Genomic DNA, 26,411 nt, shown 5'->3' on the forward strand with positions numbered 1-26,411 from the left:
ATCAGATCACGGACTTCCTCAAATTGGAATTTGAGAACCACGTCCCTGGGAAGATCAGGGTTACGAGGTTTGTTCAAGGCGCGATGGATCCTGACCATGCGAAACTGCGAGGGGTCTTCCTGGGGCAGGAGGGCCTTAAAGATGGTGAGTGCTGCTGCCGATAGATCCGTGGTCGTTTCTGGGAGGCCCCGGATCCTGAGGTTCGCACGCCTATTGCGGTTCTCGAGGTCCTCCAGTTTTAGTTCCATGGTGTCTAGTTTGGTGGCCTGGTCGTCCATTTGTGCTTTATCCTCAGCCAGGGCAACGGTAATGGAGTCTGTCTGCTTCTCCAAGTCCGCGACCCGACCTCCTATCTCCCGTAGCTGGAGTGAGATGTCGCGGACCGCTTCTTTTAGTTCCGCTCGGAAGACTCTCTGGATGTTTAGTAGGAGATCTTCTTGATTGGCAGGGGAAGACGGAGGGGAGTTTTGGTTCTTTTTCTCCTTATTTTGTTTAGGGGGCGAGCGTTGGTCTGGAGAGGCTGGGCCTAGTTGGTCCGCATCTTGCTGGGCCTCCGCCATTTTGAGTATAGCGGCACGTGTGGAGACCGGCGAGGTCTTCGGTGTACTCGCTGTGGTGGAGTCCGGGAGCTTGTTTTTCTTGGATTTAGTCCTCCTGGACATGTCACCCGGCCCACACGGAGGGCTGGAGTCGGTGTTGTGCCCCGAATAATATGCTTTTAGGGTAGGTTTTGCAGCTCTAGTGCGGAGCGACTGGGAATCACATCCGTATCAGTCCGCGCCGCGCATGCGCCTCCTAATTTATTTTTATGAAATTGCATGATGCAAACTTTAAGGACTGGGCTGTTTCTGCAGTATCTGTGCTGCGTGGGCTCTCCAGCCCGCAGCACAGATCGTGATTACAGCAGGGCGATCAGACTTCCCCCCCCTTTTTTCCCCACCAGGTGGATGACCTTCTGGAGGTCTGATCGCCGCCGCTCCGTGTGGCCGAGCGGGGGGGGGGCTCCTCAAAGCCCCCCTCCGCAGCGGTTTCCGCCCTCTCTGCCGATTCCTCCCTCTCCCTCTTACCCAGGGCTGCGCACGACGGATATCCATCCTGTGACGGATAGGATAGGCTTCAGCCTATCAAATTACGGCGATCCCCGGCCAATCAGGGGCCGGGGATCGCCGATCTCCTTTACGGCGCTGCTGCGCAGCAGCGCCGTATTGATGTAAACAGCGGGGATTTCTTCCCCGCGTGTTTACATTATGCGTGCGAGCCGCGACCGGCGGCTCGCACACTGTTCACGGAGACACCCTCCGTGAAGTGGCATGGAAAGGCTGCTCGAATGAGTGGCCGTTTCCATGCAAAACCACAAATGACCAGCCGCCGTCTATCGGAGTTAGCTGGTCGTTAAGTGGTTTTTAAGGTTTGTACACATGCCTGACTTAAATTAGCTAATTACCTCCTCAGCTGAAAATAAGGCATGTGTATGGAAGCCAGCAATTCCAGACCCCCAACCTGCGAGCAATCCGCTGAATGGATCTACTCGCCCCCAAAGATGCCGATCTTCCACTGATCCCATTGTTCACGTTGTTCCCATGCCTGCCCCCTGACGTCACGCATGCTCCACTCGCCATCCCTCCATCCCCCCCTCCCCAACATAGCAACACAGCGCATCATCAGGTACAAAGCTGACACCCATGTGTACAGCCTGGCCTAGTGATGTCGCCCAAGGGAATCAGGTCCTGATCCCCAATGGGTGACATCTGTCAAAAGTGTTTCTGAGATTTTCCACAGTGCAGAACATCTTGTATTTTTTAATAATACTTAGCACTATAACCACTGGAACTGTAAAACATTTAGAAATAGCCTTGCAGCCCTTTTCTGACTTGTGAACAGCCACAATGCACAGCTGCAGGTCCTCACTGAGCTCCTTTGTCTTAGCCATGACTGTCCACAAACCAGCTGCAGAGAGCTGCTGTTTTTCACCTGTTGAGTTGATTAAAACAGCTGTTCCGAATTAATCAGGGTAATTAGAATGCTTTAGAACAGCTTGGACTATTTGGAATGGTATAGAACTTTGGATTTTCCCACAGACTGTGACAGTTTGTGAAGGGTATGAATGATTTTGGACTGGACACTTTTTGCTCAAATTTAAATAAAAACGGAGAAATGATTTTGATCTTCTCTAGAGAAAAAAAAACCTTTATCAGTTGAAAAAAAAAATAAAACAAGTAAAAAGTAGTATCGAACCTATTTTGAGTATTTGGCTTGCTGGGGGCTTCAGGTGAGTTTCATTGATATGGGCCCTTATTCAATTCACTTTATCTCCTAAGTTTTCTCCTTGGCGTTAATTCATCTTCTGTTTAAAATAACTTCTCAGCAATTTGGAACTGTAAAACTATCAAAAAGTAGATGAAAAAGTACTATCAAAATTATTTTAATTATATTTTCTTGCTTGCTTGTGGTTTAAGAGGAATTATATTGACAAGGGTGTGAACATATCACCTGGGTGAAAACTTAGGAGGAAAAGTCAATTGCATATGGGCCATGATATGAAAATATCTCATGGGAAAAATGTGAAAGAAACGTGAATGGATTATGTGCACTTATCTGTTTATAGGGTCATACAGTAAAATATCATATAAGCATACAGTGATGTGTACAAGCCAAAATTGTGAAAAGGAGTTTGCGAGATATAATTAAGCAGCTTCTAATAATAGTAATGCCTCGCCTGATTGAAAGACGCACTATCCAATTTCTGTGACTGGAGTATAAATCTAGCTAATTAGGAAGACAGTGAGACTAATGTGACTGACTCTGCCTTCTATGAAAACTTTCACATTATCATAATCATTGTTGATATCCACATCGTAATGTAAACTTGATTAGCTGAATTTTCCAATGATCTGAGTTCCATAACCTATCCAAAAGCAAGCAGCTAGCCTACTGCCAATCAAAATAAGATCATGGATACATGTGTGATGTCTAATCACAGCTAAAAATATGATGTCAATTACAGTGCCTGCTGTACCCAATAATAGACACCATGCTACATGCCAATCATCAACTGTAATGTAAAAATAAGGTAAAAACAAACTGATGAGATAAAAAACTGTAAATATAGACCCACTCCTAAATAGGACTTCCCTGGAATACCAATGTCTTATTTTGTATTTAACCTCCCTGGCAGTAATCCCGAGTTATGCTCGAGTTAGCCACCGGGAGCTCTATGCAGAGAATAGAGCGCAGCAGGCGTTTTTACTCACCTCCCGGGGATCCAGATGTCGGTAGCCATTCTTCTTCCTTTCCTTGTCATTGACCTACCAAAGTGTTACAGTGCCACCTGGAGGATGGAGGTAAAATTGCAGCGCTGGAGCCCAGGGAGGTGAGTGAGAGCAGGGGCTGCTGCTGGCGTTCTGGCAGCATGATTTGTTTCCTGATTTTAGGGTCTGAAACCTTTTAAAAAGACCATAAAATATGGAAATAATATTTCCACCAGGAGGAGGTTAAAGGTTAAAATGTACCTTAAAACATTTGACTTTCTCAATTACATGACAGGAAGTATTGAATCAGAATGATGCCATTTATTGCCTAGCTTATAAGCATAAGAGTAAGTTAAAAAGCCTTCTTCAGACTCTATTCCTAAGGAGGTATATTGATATTTTTACAAATGTAATTAAAAAAATGTCATTCCGATGCATTTAGTACAGCAGGGCATCAAAAGGGTTCTTGCAAGGATTGTGAGGTATTTATGACAAATAAATAAGACCCTTTATTTACCTAACCCTTACATATACAGGATCTTCTCAAAAAATTAGCATATTGTGATAAAGTTCATTATTTTCTGTAATGTACTGATAAACATTAGACTTTCATAAATTTTAGATTCAAATACACACAACTGAAGTAGTTCAAGCCTTTTATTGTTTTAATATTGATGATCTTGGCACACAGCTCATGAAAACCCAAAATTCCTATCTCAAAAAATTAGCATGTTTCATACGACCAATAAAAGAAAAGTGTTTTTAAAACAAAAAAAGTCAACCTTCAAATAATTATGTTCAGTTATGCACTCAATACTTGGTCGGGAATCCTTTTGCAGAAATGACTGCTTCAATGCGGCGTGGTATGGAGGCAATCAGCCTGTGGCACTGCTCATGTGTTATGGAGGCCCAGGATGCTTCGATAGCGGCCTTAAGCTCATCCAGAGTGTTGGGTCTTGCGTCTCTGAACTTTCTCTTCACAATATCCCACAGATTCTCTATGGGGTTCAGGTCAGGAGAATTGGCAGGCCAATTGAGCACAGTAATACCATGGTCAGTAAACCATTTACCAGTGGTTTTGGCACTGTGAGCAGGTGCCAGGTCATGCTGAAAAATGAAATCTTCATCTCCATAAAGCTTTTCAGCAGATGGAAGCATGAACCCACTTTTGAACCAGAAACAGCGGCAGAAGTGCCTGACCTGGGCTACAGAGAAGCAGCACTGGACTGTTGCTCAGTGGTCCAAAGTACTTTTTTCGGATGAAAGCAACTTTTACATGTCATTCGGAAATCAAGGTGCCAGAGTCTGGCGGAAGACTGGGGAGAGGGAAATGCCAAAATGCCTGAAGTCCAGTGTCAAGTACCCACAGTCAGTGATGGTCTGGGGTGCCATGTCAGCTGCTGGTGTTGGTCCACTGTGTTTTATCAAGGGCAGGGTCAATGCAGCTAGCTATCAGGAGATTTTGGAGCATTTCATGCTTCCATCTGCTGAAAAGCTTTATGGAGATGAAGATTTCATTTTTCAGCACGACTTGGCACCTGCTCACAGTGCCAAAACCACTGGTAAATGGTTTACTGACCATGGTATTACTGTGCTCAATTGGCCTGCCAATTCTCCTGGCCTGAACCCCATAGAGAATCTGTGGGATATTGTGAAGAGAAAGTTCAGAGACGCAAGACCCAACACTCTGGATGAGCTTAAGGCCGCTATCGAAGCATCCTGGGCCTCCATAACACATGAGCAGTGCCACAGGCTGATTGCCTCCATGCCACGCCACATTGAAGCAGTCATTTCTGCAAAAGGATTCCCGACCAAGTATTGAGTGCATAACTGAACATAATTATTTGAAGGTTGACTTTTTTTGTTTTAAAAACACTTTTCTTTTATTGGTCGTGTGAAATATGCTAATTTTTTGAGATAGGAATTTTGGGTTTTCATGAGCTGTATGCCAAAATCATCAACATTAAAACAATAAAAGGCTTGAACTACTTCAGTTGTGTGTATTTGAATCTAAAATATATGAAAGTCTAATGTTTATCAGTACATTACAGAAAATAATGAACTTTATCACAATATGCTAATTTTTTGAGAAGATCCTGTATAAAACTCCAGGGAACATGGAGAAATCATAAATTAGAATTCACACGTTAACTTAGAAGCAAATTTATTCTAGGCTAAAGATAAATGCCATCAACATCATGCCAACATAATAAATTGCTATCCTTGTTCAACCCTCTGAAGCTTAAACCCTCTAAAGTTTTGAACCAATGTATAAATTGTGTTTCTCCTATTAGTCTGTCTTTGTGACTTGAAAGCACCCATCAGTACAATAAGCAGAAGATCCCTTAAATCGGACCCAACCTCTAGCACAGAACACAACAAAAAGTCTTTATTCCACATATAGCTGCTAGAAATTCACTTCTCTATCTTCTGTGTTTGTTTAAGCAAATCAACATATCTAATTAGTTCTTACCAGCAACTGTGAATAGACTTCAGTAGAGCTCTTCTGAGACAGTTCTCCATTCAGTAAACTCGGACCCTTTTGGAAAAGTGAAACCAGGTAAAACTTTAAGGTTTTTTTGTTTTTTGTTTTTTTTTAGGATTTTCGATGTCAATAAATTATCATGAAGATTTTTTTCCCATAAAGGTTATCAAGCTGTTGCTAATCTTTTAGAACAAAGAGGAGGTTCTGAGTTTAGGTCCACTTTAAGCTATGTCCCTGCAAACCAATATGTATAGTCACTGGGAGAGCTGTACCTTTTTCTTTTTGTGAATCTGGTATTGATATTCTGTAGGTGGAGTGGATGTGTCTGCAGGTCTCACACCTTTTCTGTCGGCAGGGGGATGTTTCATTCTGTTCTGATCTATTCAAAAAACTCCTGTCAATCATTTGTTTTAGGTTGGGTGGCTGTCAAAATGACAGGAGGGGAGATTCAGGAAATATCTCTCTCAGTCTGAGATACTTGTAAAATGGGATAAAGTTCTTTTGCAATCTTTTTTAAGATTTCCAGGTATAGGCTGTAGGTGACATCAGTTGGACATGGCCCACTTCCTGGTTTTGCTTCTATTTCAGGAGTTGAGTCCTAGGGATGATGTCAGCTTTCTTGAGTTGGCCCTCAGCCATTGGAGGGCGGGATACTTATTTAGTAAACTTCATCGTAAGGTGATCCAGGTCTCGGACTCACTGTCGGACCAAATCTGTTTGCATGGTATAGCTTGGTTGTAAAATTTTGGGTTTTTATATGTTTGGAATGGAAACTGTCATACTTATGGTATTTGGTATGGTCTGTCAATTTGTATTTGTAGTTTGTTTCTTCTGATGTATTGGAGGTAATAAGACAGATCAGTGTGAGAGTAGCTTAGTTTCAGTTTGATTGTGGGATGGAAGGATTAAAGTCCCTGTGGAACTGAAGATCATCTTCACTTACAGACCAGATGATCAAAATATCATCTATAAAACTGAAATAGGCCATGGGATTTATTTGACATGTATTAAGGTATTCCTCTTCTATTTTCTCCATGAAGAGATTTGCATACTGTGGTACAAATCATGAACCTGTTGCCACTCCCATCTGCTATAGATAGAGGTATTGTCCAAAAGTAAAATAATTATGGGTGAAAATAAATGTTATCAGTCCAGCAACTGGCTTTAAGGTATGTCCAGACTCTGAAGATATTTACGACAGGAAATGCCATCATCATAGGGGATGTTGGTTTACACGGACTCCACAACCATTGTGGTAAGAATAGTTACCCCCAGTTGGTTTAAGAGGTGGTTCAATTGGTTTAGGAGGTGGGTGGTATCCTGTATGTAGTTGGATCTTTCACAGACCAGAGGTTACAAAATGTTTTCCACCCACCCTTGAGGTGTTTTCTGTGATAGTTACAATCCCTGTGAATTTTGGGAAGCATATGAAAGCAAGCTTGTGCTCTCCTGTAGCTTTTTGTGGGGTTCTCCCTTAATTTGGTACAGTGCAATGTGTTGCACAACTGTCTTTGTTCCTCCTGGATGCAGTCACTGCTGTTCACAATAAATATGGCACCCCCTTTATCTGATGGTTTCATGATAAAGTTTTTATTCTGCTTCAGGGAGCTGGTGGTCTATCACTCTTGTGATAATATGGTCTGAGCCGGTGTGTTTCTTTTATTCAGGACATTGTCAGAGACTACCACCAAAGGGTCCCCATAGGTAAAAGAATTGTATTAGCTTAAACTAACCTGAATTAAAAACTAAGAGAAAACTTTTATTCACAATCAAACAATGACAAGAGACAGATATTGGGTATTCTGCCGGATCCAACTGGCGGATCAACTCAGGCGACTATTGGGCGTATATGGTGCATTCTTGAGTACAAGTTGTACAAATAATTACATTGTTCCCGGAGCATGCGCACATGTCATGTGAGATGTCACTTTCCACTTGTGCTAGTTTGGAATATCAGTGTGTGTGTGTGTGTGTGTGTGTGTGTGTGTGTGTGTGTGTGTGTGTGTGTGTGTGTGTGTGTGTGTGTGTGTGTGTGTGTGTGTGTGTTGTGTGCGTGCGTGCGTGCGTGCGTGCGTGCGTGCGTGCGTGCGTGTGTGCGTGTGTGTGTGTGTGTGTGTGTGTGTGTGTGTGTGTGGGCAATGTCATTTATTCTAATTGTTGTTTCTTTTTGCCAGGAAATGTTGTTTGAGTGACATCGCACCTTTGTGTGCACTGGCTTTTATCTAGCATGTATTGACCTTTAGTTTACAGGCATGTCAGGTAAGGTTTAGTGTAAGTAAACACTGGACAAAGACGAATCAGATGAAACAGTCTGAAATCCAAATGAATTGTTATCACAATTCTGGATATTGCAAAACCGACCTAATACTAATGGACTCCGTAGATGGGTACTCCTTTCATTTACTGCCATGCCCCAATCCATCACTCCTCTCACCTTGTCAACACAGTTAATAATCAGGAACTTACTAATGGAAAAACAGCAGTACTCCTTTTACTGGCGAGCAATCACTGCCTAAAGACAGCTTCCTCCAAGTCCTGTGAGTGGCCAGTCTCCTGACGTCTAGCCGGTAACCACAGTGGCATGGATTCCATTTAGTTAGCATCTAATATGTAGCGTCACATCTCAAGGACACCTTCAGGCTGGGACGCTTGGTGATTTCTTGCTTTGCTAATTGGAACAGACAGTTAATTGATCACAAAAATGCTGTTACAATGCAAATGGGCAGCCATGTTACCTCAGGATAGTTGTGTCCTGTTATTTATTTATTTTCTTCTGGAGAGGGCATTATGCCTACATATTATATACACTGCCTAAGATAATCTTATTGTTGTAATCAAAACAGTTATATTACGGTACTTAAAGCAAATCTGAAGCGAAAATAAAATTATGAGATAATTGAATTGTATGTGTAGTACAAATAACATATAGAACATTAGTAGCAAAGAAAAAAGTCTCATGTTGTATTCCAGTACAGGAAGAGTTAAAACACTTGAGTTGTTATCTATGCAAAAGAGCTTCTCTGAGCTATTAGACAAACTTGGTTGAACTTAGTCCTATTTTCTAAATAGCTTAAACAGCCAAGAAACAGTGAGAGACAGCTTGAGATAAGGTTTTACTGCAGTAAAGGATCATTAGATCTGCTCTGTTTTACAGTTTAAAATACAGAGTGTGGTTTCTAAATTGCAAATATGACAGAATGATGCAATGTTTTAAATAAAGCTATATAACTGAAAATAAAAATATGAATTTCTTTTATTTGCTCCTTATGTATTAATTACTGATGTATTAATTATCCGTAAATCATTATCTCATAAGTTTATTTTCGCCTAAGGTGTCACTTTGAACAGCATATCTGGAGAAATATACTCTTAACTATAAATTAGAGCAATAGCCATGCGTTTAAGTACCGTACATCATATGCTGTTTATCAAAGTCCTTTTTTCATTTCCATATTTCCTGATTTTTACATGTTCCATCCTTTCTGTGAGGCCTGCTAACAATATTCACAACAAATTAGTCCTGGGTTTGCTGTTTTCTGGCACCCGTGAAATTCGCTAATGTAATTTAATGTACATGGCAAAAACCACTAGGTCACTGGAAAACAGAATTGCTGAAAACCACCATTACTTAAGGACAGAGATAGAAACTCCGCGACTCATGCACTGTATTAACGAAAAACCTAGTGCTGATACATCATGTCTACAATATTTTAGAATAGAAAGGATTACACCGGGGAAATGATTTTAATAAAGTGTTATTAGTGTTATGAGAAGACCATATATCATACATGTAGTGTAACAGGTCCGAGGTTCTCCATTCCTTAGAACTGAATTCCCTGTATTTGTGTTGAGAGAAGGAAGACCAGGAGCCCAATAGTACAGTATCGTTAAAGCTCCGGGAGGTCCAATTTATAGACAATTGAATACTCACAAGGATAGGTTGCAATCCTGCAACCACCGTATGCGCGTGTGGGAAATTTAGACCCTTCCCACATGGTCTCCCGACCTGCTCTGGAACCGGCCGGTCGCTCTCCTCCTGTGGTCCTCTCTATTAGTGAAACGCTACCCAATATAGTGGAGGTCGGCTTCTCTGTGAGAGGTGTTGGAGTACTAGATAGGGATTGTGGGGAGGCACCCAAGATGTAGGTACTAACTGAATATTACAAAAAATAATAAAACAAGGTTTCTTACCTCGATTGAAGACTCACTAGGATGGATAACAGGGAGTCTTTATTAAAAAAATATAACCTTAAAGGGGAACTGAAGAGAGAGGTGTATGGAGGCTGTCATGTTTATTTCCTTTTAAGCAATACCAGTTGCCTGGCAGCCCTGCTGATCCTCTGCCTCTAATACTATTAGCCATAGCCCCTGAACAAGCATACAGCAGATCAGGTGTTTCAGTGGTTCAGACTTTAAAGTCTGATCTGACAAGACTAGCTGCATGCTTGTTTCTGGTGTTATTCAGATACTACTGCAGAGAAATAGACCAGCAGGGCTGCCAGGCAACTGGTATTGATTAAAAGGAAATACACATGACAGCCTCCATATACCTCTCTCTTCAGTTCCCCTTTAACTCCCTGTTATCCATCCTAGTGAGTCTTCAATAGACGTAAGAAACCTTGTTTTATGATTTTATTTTAATATTCAGTTAGTACCTACATATTGGGCCCCTCCCCACATACATGATTGATCATTGGTTTACGTTGCTAAGAGTTATTCCTTTAATTACATTGTTTCCTGCTCTTAACCTTCTATTCATTCCCAGTCTTCCCTTCCTGCCCTTGTAATAATGTTTAAAAATACCCCATGATGGATATACACCCACCTCCTAGTGTTATTGGTGTGGGTTATCTGAATGGCTCTTGTTAACTTAACAGTTTTTATGTTGATTTGTTTCAGTTTTATTTTGCTACAGGTAATATTTAAGTAACTTCTCTTATTACTTTTTTTGGAGTTCTGCAAGCTTTAATCTTGGTGATGTTTGTATGTCTTTTTGCTGCGCATTACAGCAGCTTGCATCCTGGTTGCTAAGTACAATGGTGCGCATGCATGGTAGTTTAGTCAAAATGAATGCTCAAAAGCTATGCTCCAGGTGGAAATCGCACCCAGTCAGTGGTAAGATGTTAACAGAGCACGGGCCATCAGGACACGCCTGTCAGATCAATAAACCTTATGAAATGCAGGCTTGAGGAATTTGTAAATACAAAGAGCTGTGTGAGGATTTGTATGTGTTTATAATGTATGTGATTTTCTGGCTGTGTGTAATGCATGCTGCTCTGCAGCTGACATGGTAGAGCTTCAAGCATTTATAGTATGTGCAAGAATACATTAAAAACAATTAGTTATGTCTTAATTAAGCCCATGACGATTATGGAGCACAAGAGTCTAGACCAGGGATGTCAAACCGGTTCTTCGAGGGCCAAGATCCTCACACATTTTTGGTACAGCTCAAATTAATGGATGGGTCTGAATCAGGAAAGGTGTGGTCCATCAGGTAGAACACATTCCTTTCTTTCTCAGTCCATCCTAAACACTGACATGGATCTCGGGCCTCCAGCCCTGGAGTTCAACACCTGTGGTCTAGACCAAGTTCAGGAAGGTGGCAAGAATCAGTGGCCTGCACCAACTCATCTATCTGGGGCTGTAAGTTTGATGTTCTCATGCTGTGTACTGTTGACATTTTCATATATTCCTGATGGGATGTTTTTGATTAGGGAATTACAATTAAAGTTTTAGAATAAGCCTAGAGTTCTCTGACATTGCCTTGAAGTGTGCGTAATTACTGCAGTTTTGTTGCCTTTAGAAATACATATATAGTAGGATTTATTGATGGAGGCTTTTTTGATTATTCTATCCTTTTATCCAGCTCTGGTTTACTTTGGTTTATTCTTTTTTTCCTGGCTTGGGAAACTATCATTTTTATAATGTTAGTCAGTTAAACATTAAAATTTACATATTAATGTTTCCTGTTTATTATCTGGCAATAATAATATTGAGTTTGTTGTATAGCTAGTAGCCCCACCGATAGCTTCTGAATTATTTTTAAAATAATTATATTAGAATTGATTGGATCTATGAAGTTTCAATCTCAACCTTAACGGAATATTAGAAATGGTTTGGTCCACCATCATTTTTCTTACTAGTTCTTGTCATTATTTCTAATTAAACTGTAATGGTGTCAGGGAGCTTCTCATCTGTTTGGCTCATTTTTACAGGGCAGATACAATCAATTTAAAAATTGACCTTTATAAAAAATGTTGCAAAATCCATAAATGTAAAGACAGCTTAAGGCATCATGTTTTGTATTGAATTCTCTTTTCCTCTTACATTTTCTCCCAGGTTATATTTTCGCACCTTATCAATAAAATACAATAATTTTCACAATTTTCAACCCACTATTTGGCACTTAATTGCAGAGTGCTGAAAAGTTATCGTAAACAGAAGATAAAAAAGTGTCTCCTAGGAGAAACTTGAGAGAAAAAGTGAATTGGATCAGGCCCAATGTGAATTAAATAAGGGCCTACAGTATGTGACGTTGACAATGCAGTCTAATAATAAGAAATGTATAAGGTCGGTGTGCATTACTTGGTCCCACTAAGAAGGGGAATGTTGTTCTTCGTTATTCAGAAACACATGATTTTTTTTGCAAAATGAGTTGCATGCCTGTTCTGTACAAAACACTAATTTGTAAAAAAAAATTTAAAAACATTAAAAATATAAAATTGCAGTGTGTGAACTATTCCAAAAGGTAGGTAAAACAAAACTTCTTTAGATTCCCTTTGATGATAAGCTATCCTTTTGATTTTGTGTGTGTCTTTAGTGCCTTGACACCAGACTTTTGTATTTTTCATGGGTAGTGCTTCACTTTGGTATATCTGTTTTATTTTCTAGCTCTCCTGAGTGCAGTTATTGCTCTGTATGATCATTTGTATGCTGAAGTCAGATCTCAGGGTCTTTGCAGAATGCCATCAATATGAGACAAAGGCTGAAACAACAATTTGCTGATTGAGTTTACATCCCCCTCTAGCTGTTCTCACCCAATAATGAAGTTACACTCATACAAAAGGGAATCCATGGTCAATTCTGTATGTCCACCTTTGGGCACTCACAGAGTAACATATATAGCTGATGGACAATAACATCATCCTTAGATTACAGTATCCATCCAGTCCCGAATGGTAACGCCACATCTACAAGCATACTTTTACACACTCTAAGTCAAGATGCTCAGCAAATACTGAAGTCATGGACTTCCACTATAAGTGCATAACCTGAGTTCAAGTCTGAGACAAAATGATATTGTATTAAGTAATGGTAATAAGAATTAAATTAAAAATATGGTCTTCTTTTCAACAACCCATTAAAATGAAGCTGTATTTTGATGTAGCAATGCATACATTCTCCAATCTTTGTATTGATTTTATTTTTCATATTTATGTTTTTATTTCATACTGAAGCACGTAACTGGCTATTAAAAATGTGACTCATCTAATTTGGGCCAAATACAGCACAATATTACTAACAATACATTTGTACAAGCACAAAAATTCTTCTTACATAGCATTATGCCTTAAAGCAGTAGGGACAGCCATACTATCCCAGGAACATCAAAACATATATAAGTAGATAAATACTTGTTGTACTTACATAACATATGTATTGGACATTTTGATTTCACTGAATTTTATGTAGTAAATAAAGAATAAACTGTTCCTAGCATTTTACATTTTTACTTCTTCTGACTGAAGCTAATCTTGATGTAATTTCCTCCCTTACTCTTTTTTTTTCTCCTAAAAACTGCACTGTCATATCTAGCTTGTTTTGTAAAGACATTTGAATACAGCATTGATCATATTTCAGCAGATTCTCCCTTCTCATCCTTGTGTCACGCTGAACTGCCATCAGCCAGTCAGTGAGAAGCAGCAATGTGGGAGGAGAGATGACAAGCTTCCGTCTCGTCAGCAATGTACCAAATAGAGCCAGGCTGACTGAGATAGGATTTATTATGGCAGAAACATTTATTATTAGATTTAAATGCTTGAAATGCAGAGTCAGGTTGTAGGCTGCATAATAAACACAGAGCAGTTAGCAAATGGAATTTGATTTTGTGGTTGACAATCTTGCTTAAAAGCAAACCTGAACCAATGTGAAGCCTGCTGTTGCCTGTGACTCTGCATCAATATGTTGCCAAGGTTACACAGGGTGCAGGACAGAAACTGAGCTTTCTGAGAAGATGGAAGTCTAAAGCTCTGATGCTTGTACTGTGGGAACTGGATGTGTCCTGTGCTGTGCAAATGGATGATGTCCAGGTACTTTGAAAATGCACTATTAATTACTTTCCTCCTATGTTGCTGTCACTTACAGTAGGTAGTAAATGGCTGAAAGACCTGACAGATTTAGGACTAGTTCATCTCCTCATGGGGCATTATCAGTTACATAGTTACATAGTTACATAGTTATTTTGGTTGAAAAAAGACATACGTCCATCGAGTTCAACCAGTATAAAGTACAACACCAGCCTGCTCCCTCACATATCCCTGTTGATCCAGAGGAAGGCGAAAAAACCCTTACAAGGCATGGTCCAATTAGCCCCTAAAGGGAAAAATTCCTTCCCGACTCCAGATGGCAATCAGATAAAATCCCTGGATCAACATCATTAGGCATTACCTAGTAATTGTAGCCATGGATGTCTTTCAACGCAAGGAAAGCATCTAAGCCCCCTTTAAATGCAGGTATAGAGTTTGCCATAACGACTTCCTGTGGCAATGCATTCCACATCTTAATCACTCTTACTGTAAAGAACCCTTTCCTAAATAAATGGCTAAAACGTTTTTCCTCCATGCGCAGATCATGTCCTCTAGTCCTTTGAGAAGGCCTAGGGACAAAAAGCTCATCCACCAAGGTATTATATTGCCCTCTGATGTATTTATACATGTTAATTAGATCCCCTCTAAGGCGTCTTTTCTCTAGACTAAATAAACCCAGTTTATCTAACCTTTCTCGATAAGTGAGACCTTCCATCCCACGCATCAATTTTGTTGCTCGTCTCTGCACCTGCTCTAAAACTGCAATATCTTTTTTGTAATGTGGTGCCCAGAACTGAATTCCATATTCCAGATGTGGCCTTACTAGAGAGTTAAACAGGGGCAATATTATGCTAGCATCTCGAGTTTTTATTTCCCTTTTAATGCATCCCAAAATTTTGTTAGCTTTAGCTGCAGCTGCTTGGCATTGAGTACGATTATTTAACTTGTTGTCAATGAGTACTCCTAAGTCCTTCTCCAAGTTTGATGTCCCCAACTGTATCCCATTTATTTTGTATGGTGCTAGACCATTAGTACGTCCAAAATGCATGACCTTACATTTGTCAACATTGAATTTCATCTGCCATGTATGTGCCCATATAGCCATCCTATCCAGATCCTGTTGCAATATGACACTATCTTCCTGAGAGTTAATGATTCTGCACAATTTTGTATCATCTGCAAAAATAGCAACATTGCTCACTACTGCATCTACTAGGTCATTAATAAATAAATTGAAGAGCACTGGACCCAGAACAGACCCCTGTGGGACCCCACTGCTAACAGTCTCCCATTTTGAGTATGATCCATTGACCACAACTCTTTGCTTTCTGTCCATTAGCCAGTTCCCTATCCATGAACACAGACTCTTCCCCAGTCCTTGCATCCTCAACTTTTGCACCAGACTTTTGTGGGGAACAGTGTCGAAGGCCTTTGCAAGGTCCAAGTATATCACATCTACAGCATTCCCAATATCCATATTAGCATTCACTACCTCATAAAAGCTGAGCATGTTAGTCAAACAGGACCTGTCTTTAGTAAACCCATGTTGATGCTGAGAAATAAGATTATTTTCTACTATGAAGTCATGTATAGTATCTCTTAGTAACCCCTCAAATAGTTTGCATACAACTGATGTTAAACTTACAGGTCTATAATTTCCTGGATCAGATTTTTTGCCCTTCTTAAATAATGGGAAAACGTGGGCTGTACGCCAATCCACTGGGACTCTGCCAGTTGCAAGAGAGTCACAAAAGATAAGATAAAGGGGTTTATCTATAACTGAACTTAATTCCCTTAGGACCCGAGGATGCATGCCATCCGGGCCAGGTGCCTTGTCTATTTTTAATTTATTTAGTCTTGCCTTCACTTCTTCCTGCGTTAAGTATTTAATATTACAGTTAGAAGATTGAGACTCTTCCGCCTCTGTAGTTTGCAACAGTGCTGTTTCTTTTGTGAAGACAGAAGCAAAGAAAGCATTTAATAACTCTGCCTTACCTTGGTCATCCACCATTGAGTTCCCATCCTCATCCTTTAGGAGTCCTATACAGTCAACCTTTCTTTTTTTAGAGTTAATGTACTTGTAAAACTTTTTTGGGTTAGATTTGATATCCTTAGCGATTTGTTTTTCAGCTTCAATCTTTGCCTGCCTAATTTCTTTTTTACAATTTTTATTGCACTCCTTATAATTGCTTAGTGCAGCCTCGGTCCCCTCCTGTTTTAAGACCTTATAGGCATTCTTTTTCCTCTTCATTTTATCTTTAACCTTTCTATTCATCCATAGAGGCCTTTTTTTATTCCTAGACATTTTGTTTCCATATGGGATATACATACTACAGTATTGATTGAGTATAAGTTTAAAAGCTTGCCATTTCCCTTCAGTGTCTTCCCCTTGTAGTACATTATCCCAGTTCACCAAACTTAGTGCCTGCCTAATTTGAGTGAACTTTGCTTTTCTAAAGTTCATAGTTTTAGTGGTCCCGCTGCCCCGTGGCCTATCAGTCACCAGCTCAACGTTATCATGTTGTGATCACTATTTCCCAAATGTTCTTGAACCTGTACATTTGATACATTATCTGGTCTATTAGAAATGATCAGATCCAGTAACGCATTCCCCCTAGTTGGTTCAGTTACCATTTGAGTCAAGTAATTGTCCTGTAGTGCTGCCAGAAATCTGCTGCTTTTACCAGAATGGGTAGCCTCAATACTCCAGTCAATGTCTGGAAAGTTGAAGTCGCCCATAATTATGACCTCATTTTTACCTGCAGCTTTTTCAATCTGCTGTAGTAATCGCAGTTCTGCAGCTTCATTAATAAGAGGTGGCCTGTAGCATACCCCAATAAGCAATTGGCAACTTTTATTTCCACCATGAATATTTACCCAAACGGACTCCACATCTTCGCAATCTTCCTCCATCTCATCGTTGAGGACAGCTGTAAGAGACTTCTTAACAAAGAAATCAGTATCACCTTTATTATTTACAAAAGCATTCCCTGGAAAGGATCTGTACAAAGATGCTAGCAAGCCTCCCTACTCAATTCTACACTATGCCAAATATAAGCTTTAAATAAACAGTGCAACACTGAGCATTAAATTGCACTTTATGGAAATGTATGCATTTCAAGTATGTGAGTGACATGGAAACATTCACAATTTTTTATTGAAAAATTCTGGTTCTTTGTCTTTTTTTACATATTCAGTAAATTAGAGTTAGTAAATACTGTAACATTTCTGGAAAATAATGTTAATTCCTCTAATAAAGCACACAGTAATGATTAAAATGCCTGTTGACAGGCTCACTGGCGACCAAAAGGTTAATTACGGAATGATTGTTCCAGGCTTGAGTAATACCAGTGTAACAGTGGCCACCAGTTCATTGCTTATTCATACATCTAGGGTAACATAATTTCCTTTGCAATCGCCATAATCAATCATGGCAGGATTACAAATGGGAAGCGCTTAGAATGACACATCAGCTTCCGCAGAAAGGAAACGCCTGACAAGTAAATGGCAGCTGATATTACTAAACACTGACATGTACCAAGTTCTCCTCCACAATGAACAATATGGAAGATGGATAGAGACTATTAACCCCGTGAATATGAGATTCTATATAAAAGCTGTAACGGCAATTTAAGAAGTGTGTGTGATTGAATACATATACATAAATATATATATATATATATATATATATATATATATATATACTAGGTGACCTAAGACCATTTAAAAACGGGCTCTAGGTCTGTGTGGAATCCCCATCCCCTCTCATCCACTCCCCTCCCACCTCCCCTCTCCTCCCCTCCCACTCTCCGCTACAGTGTCACCGCGCACGCCGCCTGCTGACCTGCCACAAACCCAGCCGCCCGCTGACCCGCCGCACGCCCGGCCGCCCACTGACACGCCGCCCTCTTAGCTCCCTGGTCCCTCGCTATCCCTGTGTAGCGTTGTCTGTGCTGCGCAGTGCGCACATGCGCACAACAGTTCAGCACAGACAACGCTACACAGGGACAGTGCACGGACACAGGGGTTTTATTATAGAGGATATATATATATATATATATATATATATATATATATATATATATATATATATATATATTCTGTTCTTATTATGCATTTATATAGCATTGATAATATCTATTAATTGCGCCACAGTCCTCAGAATATAATAGGTTTAGATAATAATCAGTCTCTGGGATCGCCGCAGGAATTCCAACAGTGTTACAAAACTTTCAATAATACTGCTGCGCTCTCCAGAGTCTGTTATAATATTTAACCAGAACAAAATTTAGACAGACTGTCTTACGAAGAGTCCTCAATATTTCAATCAGAATGTTCCATCCATTCTTGAGGTTACTGCAGGGACTTCAATTATTAAAGCACCGTTTTAGTCGCCGTTCCTAAAAATGATACAAATCTCCACATAGGGTGATACCGTTCAAGCAATCAACACTGTTTATATAATACACCACCAAAACGTGCTCCTGTGAGTCGTGTAAGTTAGTGCCAAACTGATGCACCAGTGCCCCTTCTCCCTAGATGCTCACCAGATTTTTTCCACCCCAGTCGTCAGGTGGATCAATAGTAGTGCTCAATTCCTCAAGTGAAATGTCATTAATCCTAGAAAAAAACTTTCACATAGGGTAATACTGTTTCTATAAGTTCAAAATTGTTCCACAATATTTCTCTGTGCTGTATGCGAATAGTGCTCTCACTCCATGCAGTGTAACTCCCACTCCCTGCATAACAATATGCTCACCAGATGGAGCCCACCTCCATATACAGGTGGAAATCACGCTTAATGGTACCTCCGGTAACAAACTCTCCAACTCCTTTTCACAGAACTTAGCCTCTCCTGAGGTTTTTATTCCAATAAAATGATTCTCAAATAAAACACATAAAAAATGCATATAGCGTAAATCCGTTATGATCTGCCTCTGGACGCACACACAGACATACACTTACGCGTCCAGGGCAAGATACAGCATGTCACAAATCTCCAATCGCCAATGCCCATCCGCTGTGGGTAAGGGGAATCGTAATACCGCGGCGTCCCGCTTTGATCCTCTCCTCCCGCCGGGCAGTTCCAAGTTTTTCCGCGCTAGTAGCAGTGACCGGCCGGTCCACTCACTTCCGGGTGCGCGTAATTGCGTCAGACGCTAAGCTCCGCCCTACGCGTTTCGTCCTCACGCCAGACTCATCAGGGGCTCCGCCTCCCAACGCCCGACGCCATGTTTACATAGTGTATGCCGGCTGCTGATAGGCTGACAGCGAGATGGGCATTGTTTACACAAATAAATATATTCCCGCTGAATCCATATAAAAAACTGTTAGTATCTACTCTAAAAGTACAATGGTTAAACATATTATTAAAATTCATACGTAACTACAATGTTCTTTACTGGTCACATGATTATGCGTTTCTCAAACCCTTACTGTCATGTTACTTCGGGAGTGTCCGCCATCTAGTGTTCTCTTGGAAAACTACATACCTATAAAATTAATTGGCACAACCTTCTACTGTATCGTTGGTCGTATAGCTTGTGAGTGCTAAAAATTAAAATTAAGGTGCATATTAAAGTGCATATGAAGTGCATCATGTGCAAAAGAACCTGTTAAGCAGGTATTAATTGTGATAACTTATTTTAAATCCTAAGTCTAATAATAAAGTGCATGTTGAATGTGTTATTAATATAGTGAAGGTTCTACTGTATCTGGTTAGTTCATTGACCATACTGGTTCGTTTTCGCATCATTTTTAGTCATTTTTAGTCATTGCTGATGTGGCAATTGAGATCAAATTCAATATTTAATCCATCTGGGTTCAGGATTTTTAGATTAAAAATCCACTTCCCTTCTGATTTTGAAATTTCTTTAGTTATATTAGATCCCCTCCATTTCTTTATATATTTCTCCAGGGCCATAAACTTTAATCCTGCTGGATCCCTATTATGATGAATTCTAAAATAGTTGGAGACACTATGGCTCTCCAAACCTTTCTTGATGTTATTAACATGTTCCCGGATACGTTTATAAAGTTCTCTTGTGGTCCTGCCAATGTATTCCAGTCCACAGGGGCACCATAGGATATATACTACCCCTTTGCTTCTGCATGTTATACATTGTCTGATCTTATAGCTTCTGCCAGTGTTCCGAGAAACAATCTGATCCCCCCGTATGCCTTTAGCTTTCCTACATCCCATGCAAACACGGCATGGGAAAAACCCTTTTTGCCCCAACATGTCCAGGCCCAGTGTTCTTGATGGTTCAATGCAGCTGGACACCAGAGTGGACTTCAGTGTTGGGGCTTTCCTATAAATGAACTGTGGTTTTTCAGGCAGTACTTTCTTCAATATTCCATCAGTTTTGATAATGTTCCAATTCTTTTTCACCAATTTCTCTAGATCCCTGTGTTGTTGGTTATAATCCAGGATAATGGAATATTCCTTGTTATTAGTGACACTTTTAGGCCTGTTGGCCAGCAGGCCCTCCCTGGGCAATTTACCCACCCTAAGTCTTTCTGACCTGAGGGTGTCTTCTTGATATCCCTTCTCCAGAAATCTCTTTACTAAGATCTCACTCTGTTCCAAATAATCAGCCATGTGTGTACAGTTCCGTCTAATTCTGACGAATTGGCCCCTGGGGATGTTACTGAGCCAATTGTTATGATGACAACTCCCCATAGGGATAAACCCATTTCTATCAGTGCTTTTAAAGAAAGCTCTAGTGGTTATCCCCTCTTTTCCCTTGAAAATTTGAAGGTCCAGAAACTCAACGTGTTCCATGCTGTTATTAAATGTTATATTGATCTCTGGCCATATTTGGTTCAAGGCCTCACAGAATTGTGTAAGCAATGCTTCTGATCCCCTCCATTTAAAAAACAAATCGTCAATGAACCTTGACCAGGTTACTACATTTTCATATAGTTCCAACTCCTGGATTTGCTTCTCCCATTCCCCCATATAGAGGTTTGCTACACTGGGTGCAAATTTGGCCCCCATTGCGCAGCCTGTCCGCTGTACATAAAAGACACCGTCGTACCAGAAATAATTATGAAAAAGAGAATACTTCAATAGCTGAGTGATAAAATTTGCTTGTGCCTCCTTTAGGGAATCATCCCTTGTCAAAATGTTTCTGACAATCTCTAGGCTTTTATCATGGGGGATAACCGTGTATAGTGATGCTACGTCTCCTGTTACCAGGATATCTCCCTCCTGGATCTCCAAATGTTCCAGACGCTGCAGCATGTGCTTAGTATCCCTAAGAAGATTGGGAACCTCGGCCACTCTTGGCTGGAGGAAGATATCTATATATTCCCCCACCCTCTGTGTGAGTGACCCCATCCCACTAACTATGGGCCTGCCCGGTGGATTTTGTACACTCTTGTGTATTTTGGGGATGCAGTAGATAACTGGAACTCTTGGGGTGGTGGGGAGTAGATATTTTAGTTCCTCTGTAGTAATAATGTTGTTCCTTTCCCCCTCCAGTAAGATGTGCTTTAATTTCTCTTTATAGCCAACGGTGGGATCCCCCCTCAGTTTTTTATATGTGGCCTGATCTTGTACTATGCGTGTCATTTCCATGGTGTACTGCTCTTTTGACATTACTACCAGCCCTCCCCCCTTGTCAGCTGGCTTTATGATAAGGTCCTTGTTATCCACCAAACTTTTTATTTGGGCCCTCATTTGTTGATATCCATGTATTTTCTTGGATTGCATTTTATCTAGATCACACAGCAGGGCTCGTTTAAAGGTTTCTATTGTGTTCTCCTTGCTGGTGTCTTGTGGATTAAATAATGAACGGTTCCTCAAATTGGTATGTGCATATTCAGTGGGGGGCTTGGTACGGACAATGGGACCCTGTTTTCCCAGAAAATATTTTTTGATATTTAACTTTCGAGTATATCTTTGAATATCCAAATATGCTTGAAATTTATTGAGTGGTTTGGGAGGGGCATAATTTAATCCCTTATCAAGTAATCTCATCTGTGGTCCTGTGAGGGGTATTCCACTGATGTTGAATATTCCTGTCCCATCTACCTTCTTCTTTTGTTGTCTACTCCCTGCTCTACATCCTCTCCTGTTGGTCTTTTGCTTCCTCTGCCCCACCCCTCCTCCTCTTTCTCCTGTAAAAATTCCCAGTCCTCCCACTGATCCACCCCTAAAAAACGGTCACGATCTTGATTTCTTGACTGATATCCATTATACATAGATGGATCCCGGCCACCGTCCTCCAATATTTGATATCTATTGAGTGCGGTTGGGTTTCTGTCCCTTAATTGGTAGTATTGGGTCCCAAATCTATTCTGTTTTTGTGGGTATTTGGGTGGCTTCTGATATTTGGGGCCAGGGCCGGCCCTAGACTTTTTGCCGCCTGAGGCAAAATTAGAAAAAAAATCGCTCCCCCCCCCCCGTGGGTGGGGGGTGCCGCCGAGCTGGAGGGGTAGCTAGCAGAAAGGGGGTATTGGGCCTAGCGGCGGGGAGGGGGGTCGGACCCCCCCCTCCCTCGCCTGGGTCCCCCGATCTGCGCTCCTTCTCCAGCGTAAAGTACCAGCCAACCTGCATATGAGAAGAGGCAACGGGCGGGGGAATCACTCACCTTCCGCGTTCCATCGTGCGCTCCACCGACGTCACTTCCTGCAAGGCCGTCCACTTACAATACAGTGGGCGGCGTTGCCGGAAGTGACGTCAGTGGAGCACGCGATGGAACGCGGAAGGTGAGTGATTCCCCCGCCCGTTGCCTCTTCTCATATGCACGCTGGCTGGTACTTTACGCTGGAGGAGGAGCGCAGATCGGGGGACCCAGGCGAGGGAGGGGGGGGTCCGACCCCCCTCCCCGCCGCTAGGCCCAATACCCCCTTTCTGCCCGCTACCCCTCCAGCTCGGCGGGCGGCCCCAGCGTCCATGGACGGGCGGGTGCCGCCCCCCCAGATCTGCCGCCTGAGGCAAATGTTTCACCCCGCCTCATGAGCGGGCCGGCCCTGTTTGGGGCTTCTGGGGCGTCTTTGCCAGTTAGGATTTTTTGGGAGGGTCCAGGTCCTCCCCTGTGTCCCTGTATTTTCATCTGGGACCTTCTGTCGTATTTCTGGGGCTATTACCTCCTCTCTCCCCATTTGAATTTGTTGTCTATTTGGGTCCTCCCGGGGTATGCTTGGTTTATCCTTCTCTACAGTGGCCTTCTGCTCTGTCAATCTTACTTGCCATCTGTAGGCCTGCTGGGTCCTGTAGTCCCTACAGTCACTGGAGTATCTCTTTTGTTTAATGTCCATAATCTCCTTCTCATTATTCGTCAAAAGTTTTGTAAGGTCCCCCATTTTGTTTTGATATTTCTCTTCATCCTTATGTATTTCCATTTTTAACTTCAGCTCATCTATCTCATTCTCCAATCTGTCCAGTCTGCTCTTCTTTCTTTTAGCTAATTTTTTAAGTAGTCCCACCCCACATTGGTTTAGATAATCGCCCAATTCCTTATCACTATCGGGATTGTTTTCCCCATCATTGACAATAAGATCCCATCTATAGCGTTTGGGTACTATTCCTTCTTCTACATAGGAATTAAGACTAGTATAGTCCCACCATGTAGTCTGCTCTTTCAGCATGAGGTTATGTAGTGTTTTGAATTGTGCATCTAGGTCATCTTGAACTTATAGAAACAGTATTACCCTATGTGAAAGTTTTTTTCTAGGATTAATGACATTTCACTTGAGGAATTGAGCACTACTATTGATATAGGGCGGAGCTTAGCGTCTGACGCAATTACGCGCACCCGGAAGTGAGTGGACCGGCCGGTCACTGCTACTAGCGCGGAAAAACTTGGAACTGCCCGGCGGGAGGAGAGGATCAAAGCGGGACGCCGCGGTATTACGATTCCCCTTACCCACAGCGGATGGGCATTGGCGATTGGAGATTTGTGACATGCTGTATCTTGCCCTGGACGCGTAAGTGTATGTCTGTGTGTGCGTCCAGAGGCAGATCATAACGGATTTACGCTATATGCATTTTTTATGTGTTTTATTTGAGAATCATTTTATTGGAATAAAAACCTCAGGAGAGGCTAAGTTCTGTGAAAAGGAGTTGGAGAGTTTGTTACCGGAGGTACCATTAAGCGTGATTTCCACCTGTATATGGAGGTGGGCTCCATCTGGTGAGCATATTGTTATGCAGGGAGTGGGAGTTACACTGCATGGAGTGAGAGCACTATTCGCATACAGCACAGAGAAATATTGTGGAACAATTTTGAACTTATAGAAACAGTATTACCCTATGTGAAAGTTTTTTTCTAGGATTAATGACATTTCACTTGAGGAATTGAGCACTACTATTGATCCACCTGACGACTGGGGTGGAAAAAATCTGGTGAGCATCTAGGGAGAAGGGGCACTGGTGCATCAGTTTGGCACTAACTTACACGACTCACAGGAGCACGTTTTGGTGGTGTATTATATAAACAGTGTTGATTGCTTGAACGGTATCACCCTATGTGGAGATTTGTATCATTTTTAGGAACGGCGACTAAAACGGTGCTTTAATAATTGAAGTCCCTGCAGTAACCTCAAGAATGGATGGAACATTCTGATTGAAATATTGAGGACTCTTCGTAAGACAGTCTGTCTAAATTTTGTTCTGGTTAAATATTATAACAGACTCTGGAGAGCGCAGCAGTATTATTGAAAATTTATATAGCATTGACCGTTTTCTGTAGGGTTTTACAGGGCATTTTGAACAATAGTGATGGTCATGTCCAGAAGAACTAGTGGAGGAGCATGTGATTTGTTTGATCAGCTGATAGCTGATACATTTGCAAAGCTGATTTGCTGTGATCACATCCTGCTTTAACACAAGATCACGTCTAACAAATCAGAGACTTGCATATCTATAACCTAATAAACTGATCACATGCTCTTCCATGAGTTCTCCTAGACAACTGAATATTTCCTGTCAGTAGCTGGTCATCTGAGGAGTTGGACCTCAAAATCTTGTGTCTTCATCATTGTCATGGTCTTAGAGCTCACTTTGTTATCACTAATAATAAACAATATCTGTAAACAGTGTAGGTAAATGGCCATCCCTAAGTTATAAAATCAATAGTCTGTTTACTAAAAATAATAGGGTTTGGAGGCCTAGGTTTTGCTGCAAAATTTAAAAAAAAAAAAAAAACTTTTATTGTGAAATCATCTAACTGGACAGTAAGCAAAAACAATACAAAAACATCTATACTCAACATAATTATGGTTGTGCAATGTGCAGCTTTACACACAGTTCACAACCCTATGTCCACTTCTTCAGAGGTAGAGAATTGCAGTTAAAAATGTATGACTATATGGGTTAAAAGCAGTCTCCATAAATTAAGAAATGAAATAACAAATGAGTAAGAATCACATCAAACAATATAAAATATATATTTCATATATTACTTACTTATTTGTTATTCCATTTCTTCTTTTATAGATACAGCTTTTAACCCATTTCATCGCAAATGTTTAACTGCATTTCCCTTCCTCTGAAGAAGCGGTCATTTTAGGGTTGTTAAACGTGTTAGGCTGCACAAAGTTATGTTTTATATTTTGTAACCAAACTTAGGTTTCTAAATTCTCAATTTATCATTTCCATAATAAACAACAATGATAAAAAAATCTCTATGTGTTTCCCAGCCCTCGCCATAAGATTGTCTTCTTTTTTTAGTGCCACCTATTACAATTCCCACCATGTGTACCGTACATGATCCTTGTTGTCGTGTCATTTACATTTCTGCCCATTATTGGAAACCATACTTACAGTGCTTTCATTTACAATGGCTCCATTTATATTTCCATGTGTTATTTACTATATATTTCTCACATTATATGCTATATTTCCTTTAATTTATGCCCCTTGTTATTGTTGATTTTCCATTATGTTGTCCCCTTTAAACTGCAGTCACCAGCCAGCAACCTCCAGACCAGACCATCCTGTATTTATCCCAATACAGAGTGAATGTACCCATACACTCGTCAGATTGGCAGCAGATAGATAAGAAATTCATCTGATGATCTATCTGATGCGTTTTTAGAACACTTTTTACCAGGATAGAATTCCAATAGATTTCAGTTTGAAATCTATTGAAATTCGATCTGATGCCATTTTTTTTGCCATCAGATTTCCATTAAGGCCAATGCAAACTGATAAGCAATCTCATCAGATCGACCTAAATTTTCCACCCTGCCAGTTCGATGGAAATCCATCGAAATCGATCGAAATCGGCCATCGATCGGTCGATTGGCCAACCGATTTGCAATCGATCGATCGGGATCGATTGGTCGACCAGAAAATCAGCTGAGTGTATGGGCCCCTTAAGGCATACTGAAAGAGTATAAATATCTTTTTTTTTTCTTAAA

The 26,411-nt window shown here is 41.0% G+C and overlaps 1 protein-coding gene across 4 annotated transcripts in view; it reads right to left on the reverse strand.

Moving 5' to 3' along the window:
• Positions 1–26,411, reverse strand: part of LOC137525789 (uncharacterized) — a 311,742-nt gene that overhangs the window by 169,508 nt on the left and 115,823 nt on the right. For 3 of the 4 annotated variants that reach the window (XM_068246989.1, XM_068246988.1, XM_068246990.1), the window contains one exon: positions 5,722–5,787. The exons of the other annotated variant lie outside the window; for it this stretch is intronic. In XM_068246989.1, coding sequence (XP_068103090.1) covers positions 5,722–5,787 — 66 coding nt within the window. The remainder of the gene's footprint in view (positions 1–5,721; positions 5,788–26,411) is intronic. 4 annotated transcript variants of the gene reach the window in all.

This window comes from Hyperolius riggenbachi, chromosome 7 (assembly GCF_040937935.1).
Source record: "Hyperolius riggenbachi isolate aHypRig1 chromosome 7, aHypRig1.pri, whole genome shotgun sequence".
In the NCBI taxonomy this organism is placed as follows: domain Eukaryota; kingdom Metazoa; phylum Chordata; class Amphibia; order Anura; family Hyperoliidae; genus Hyperolius; species Hyperolius riggenbachi.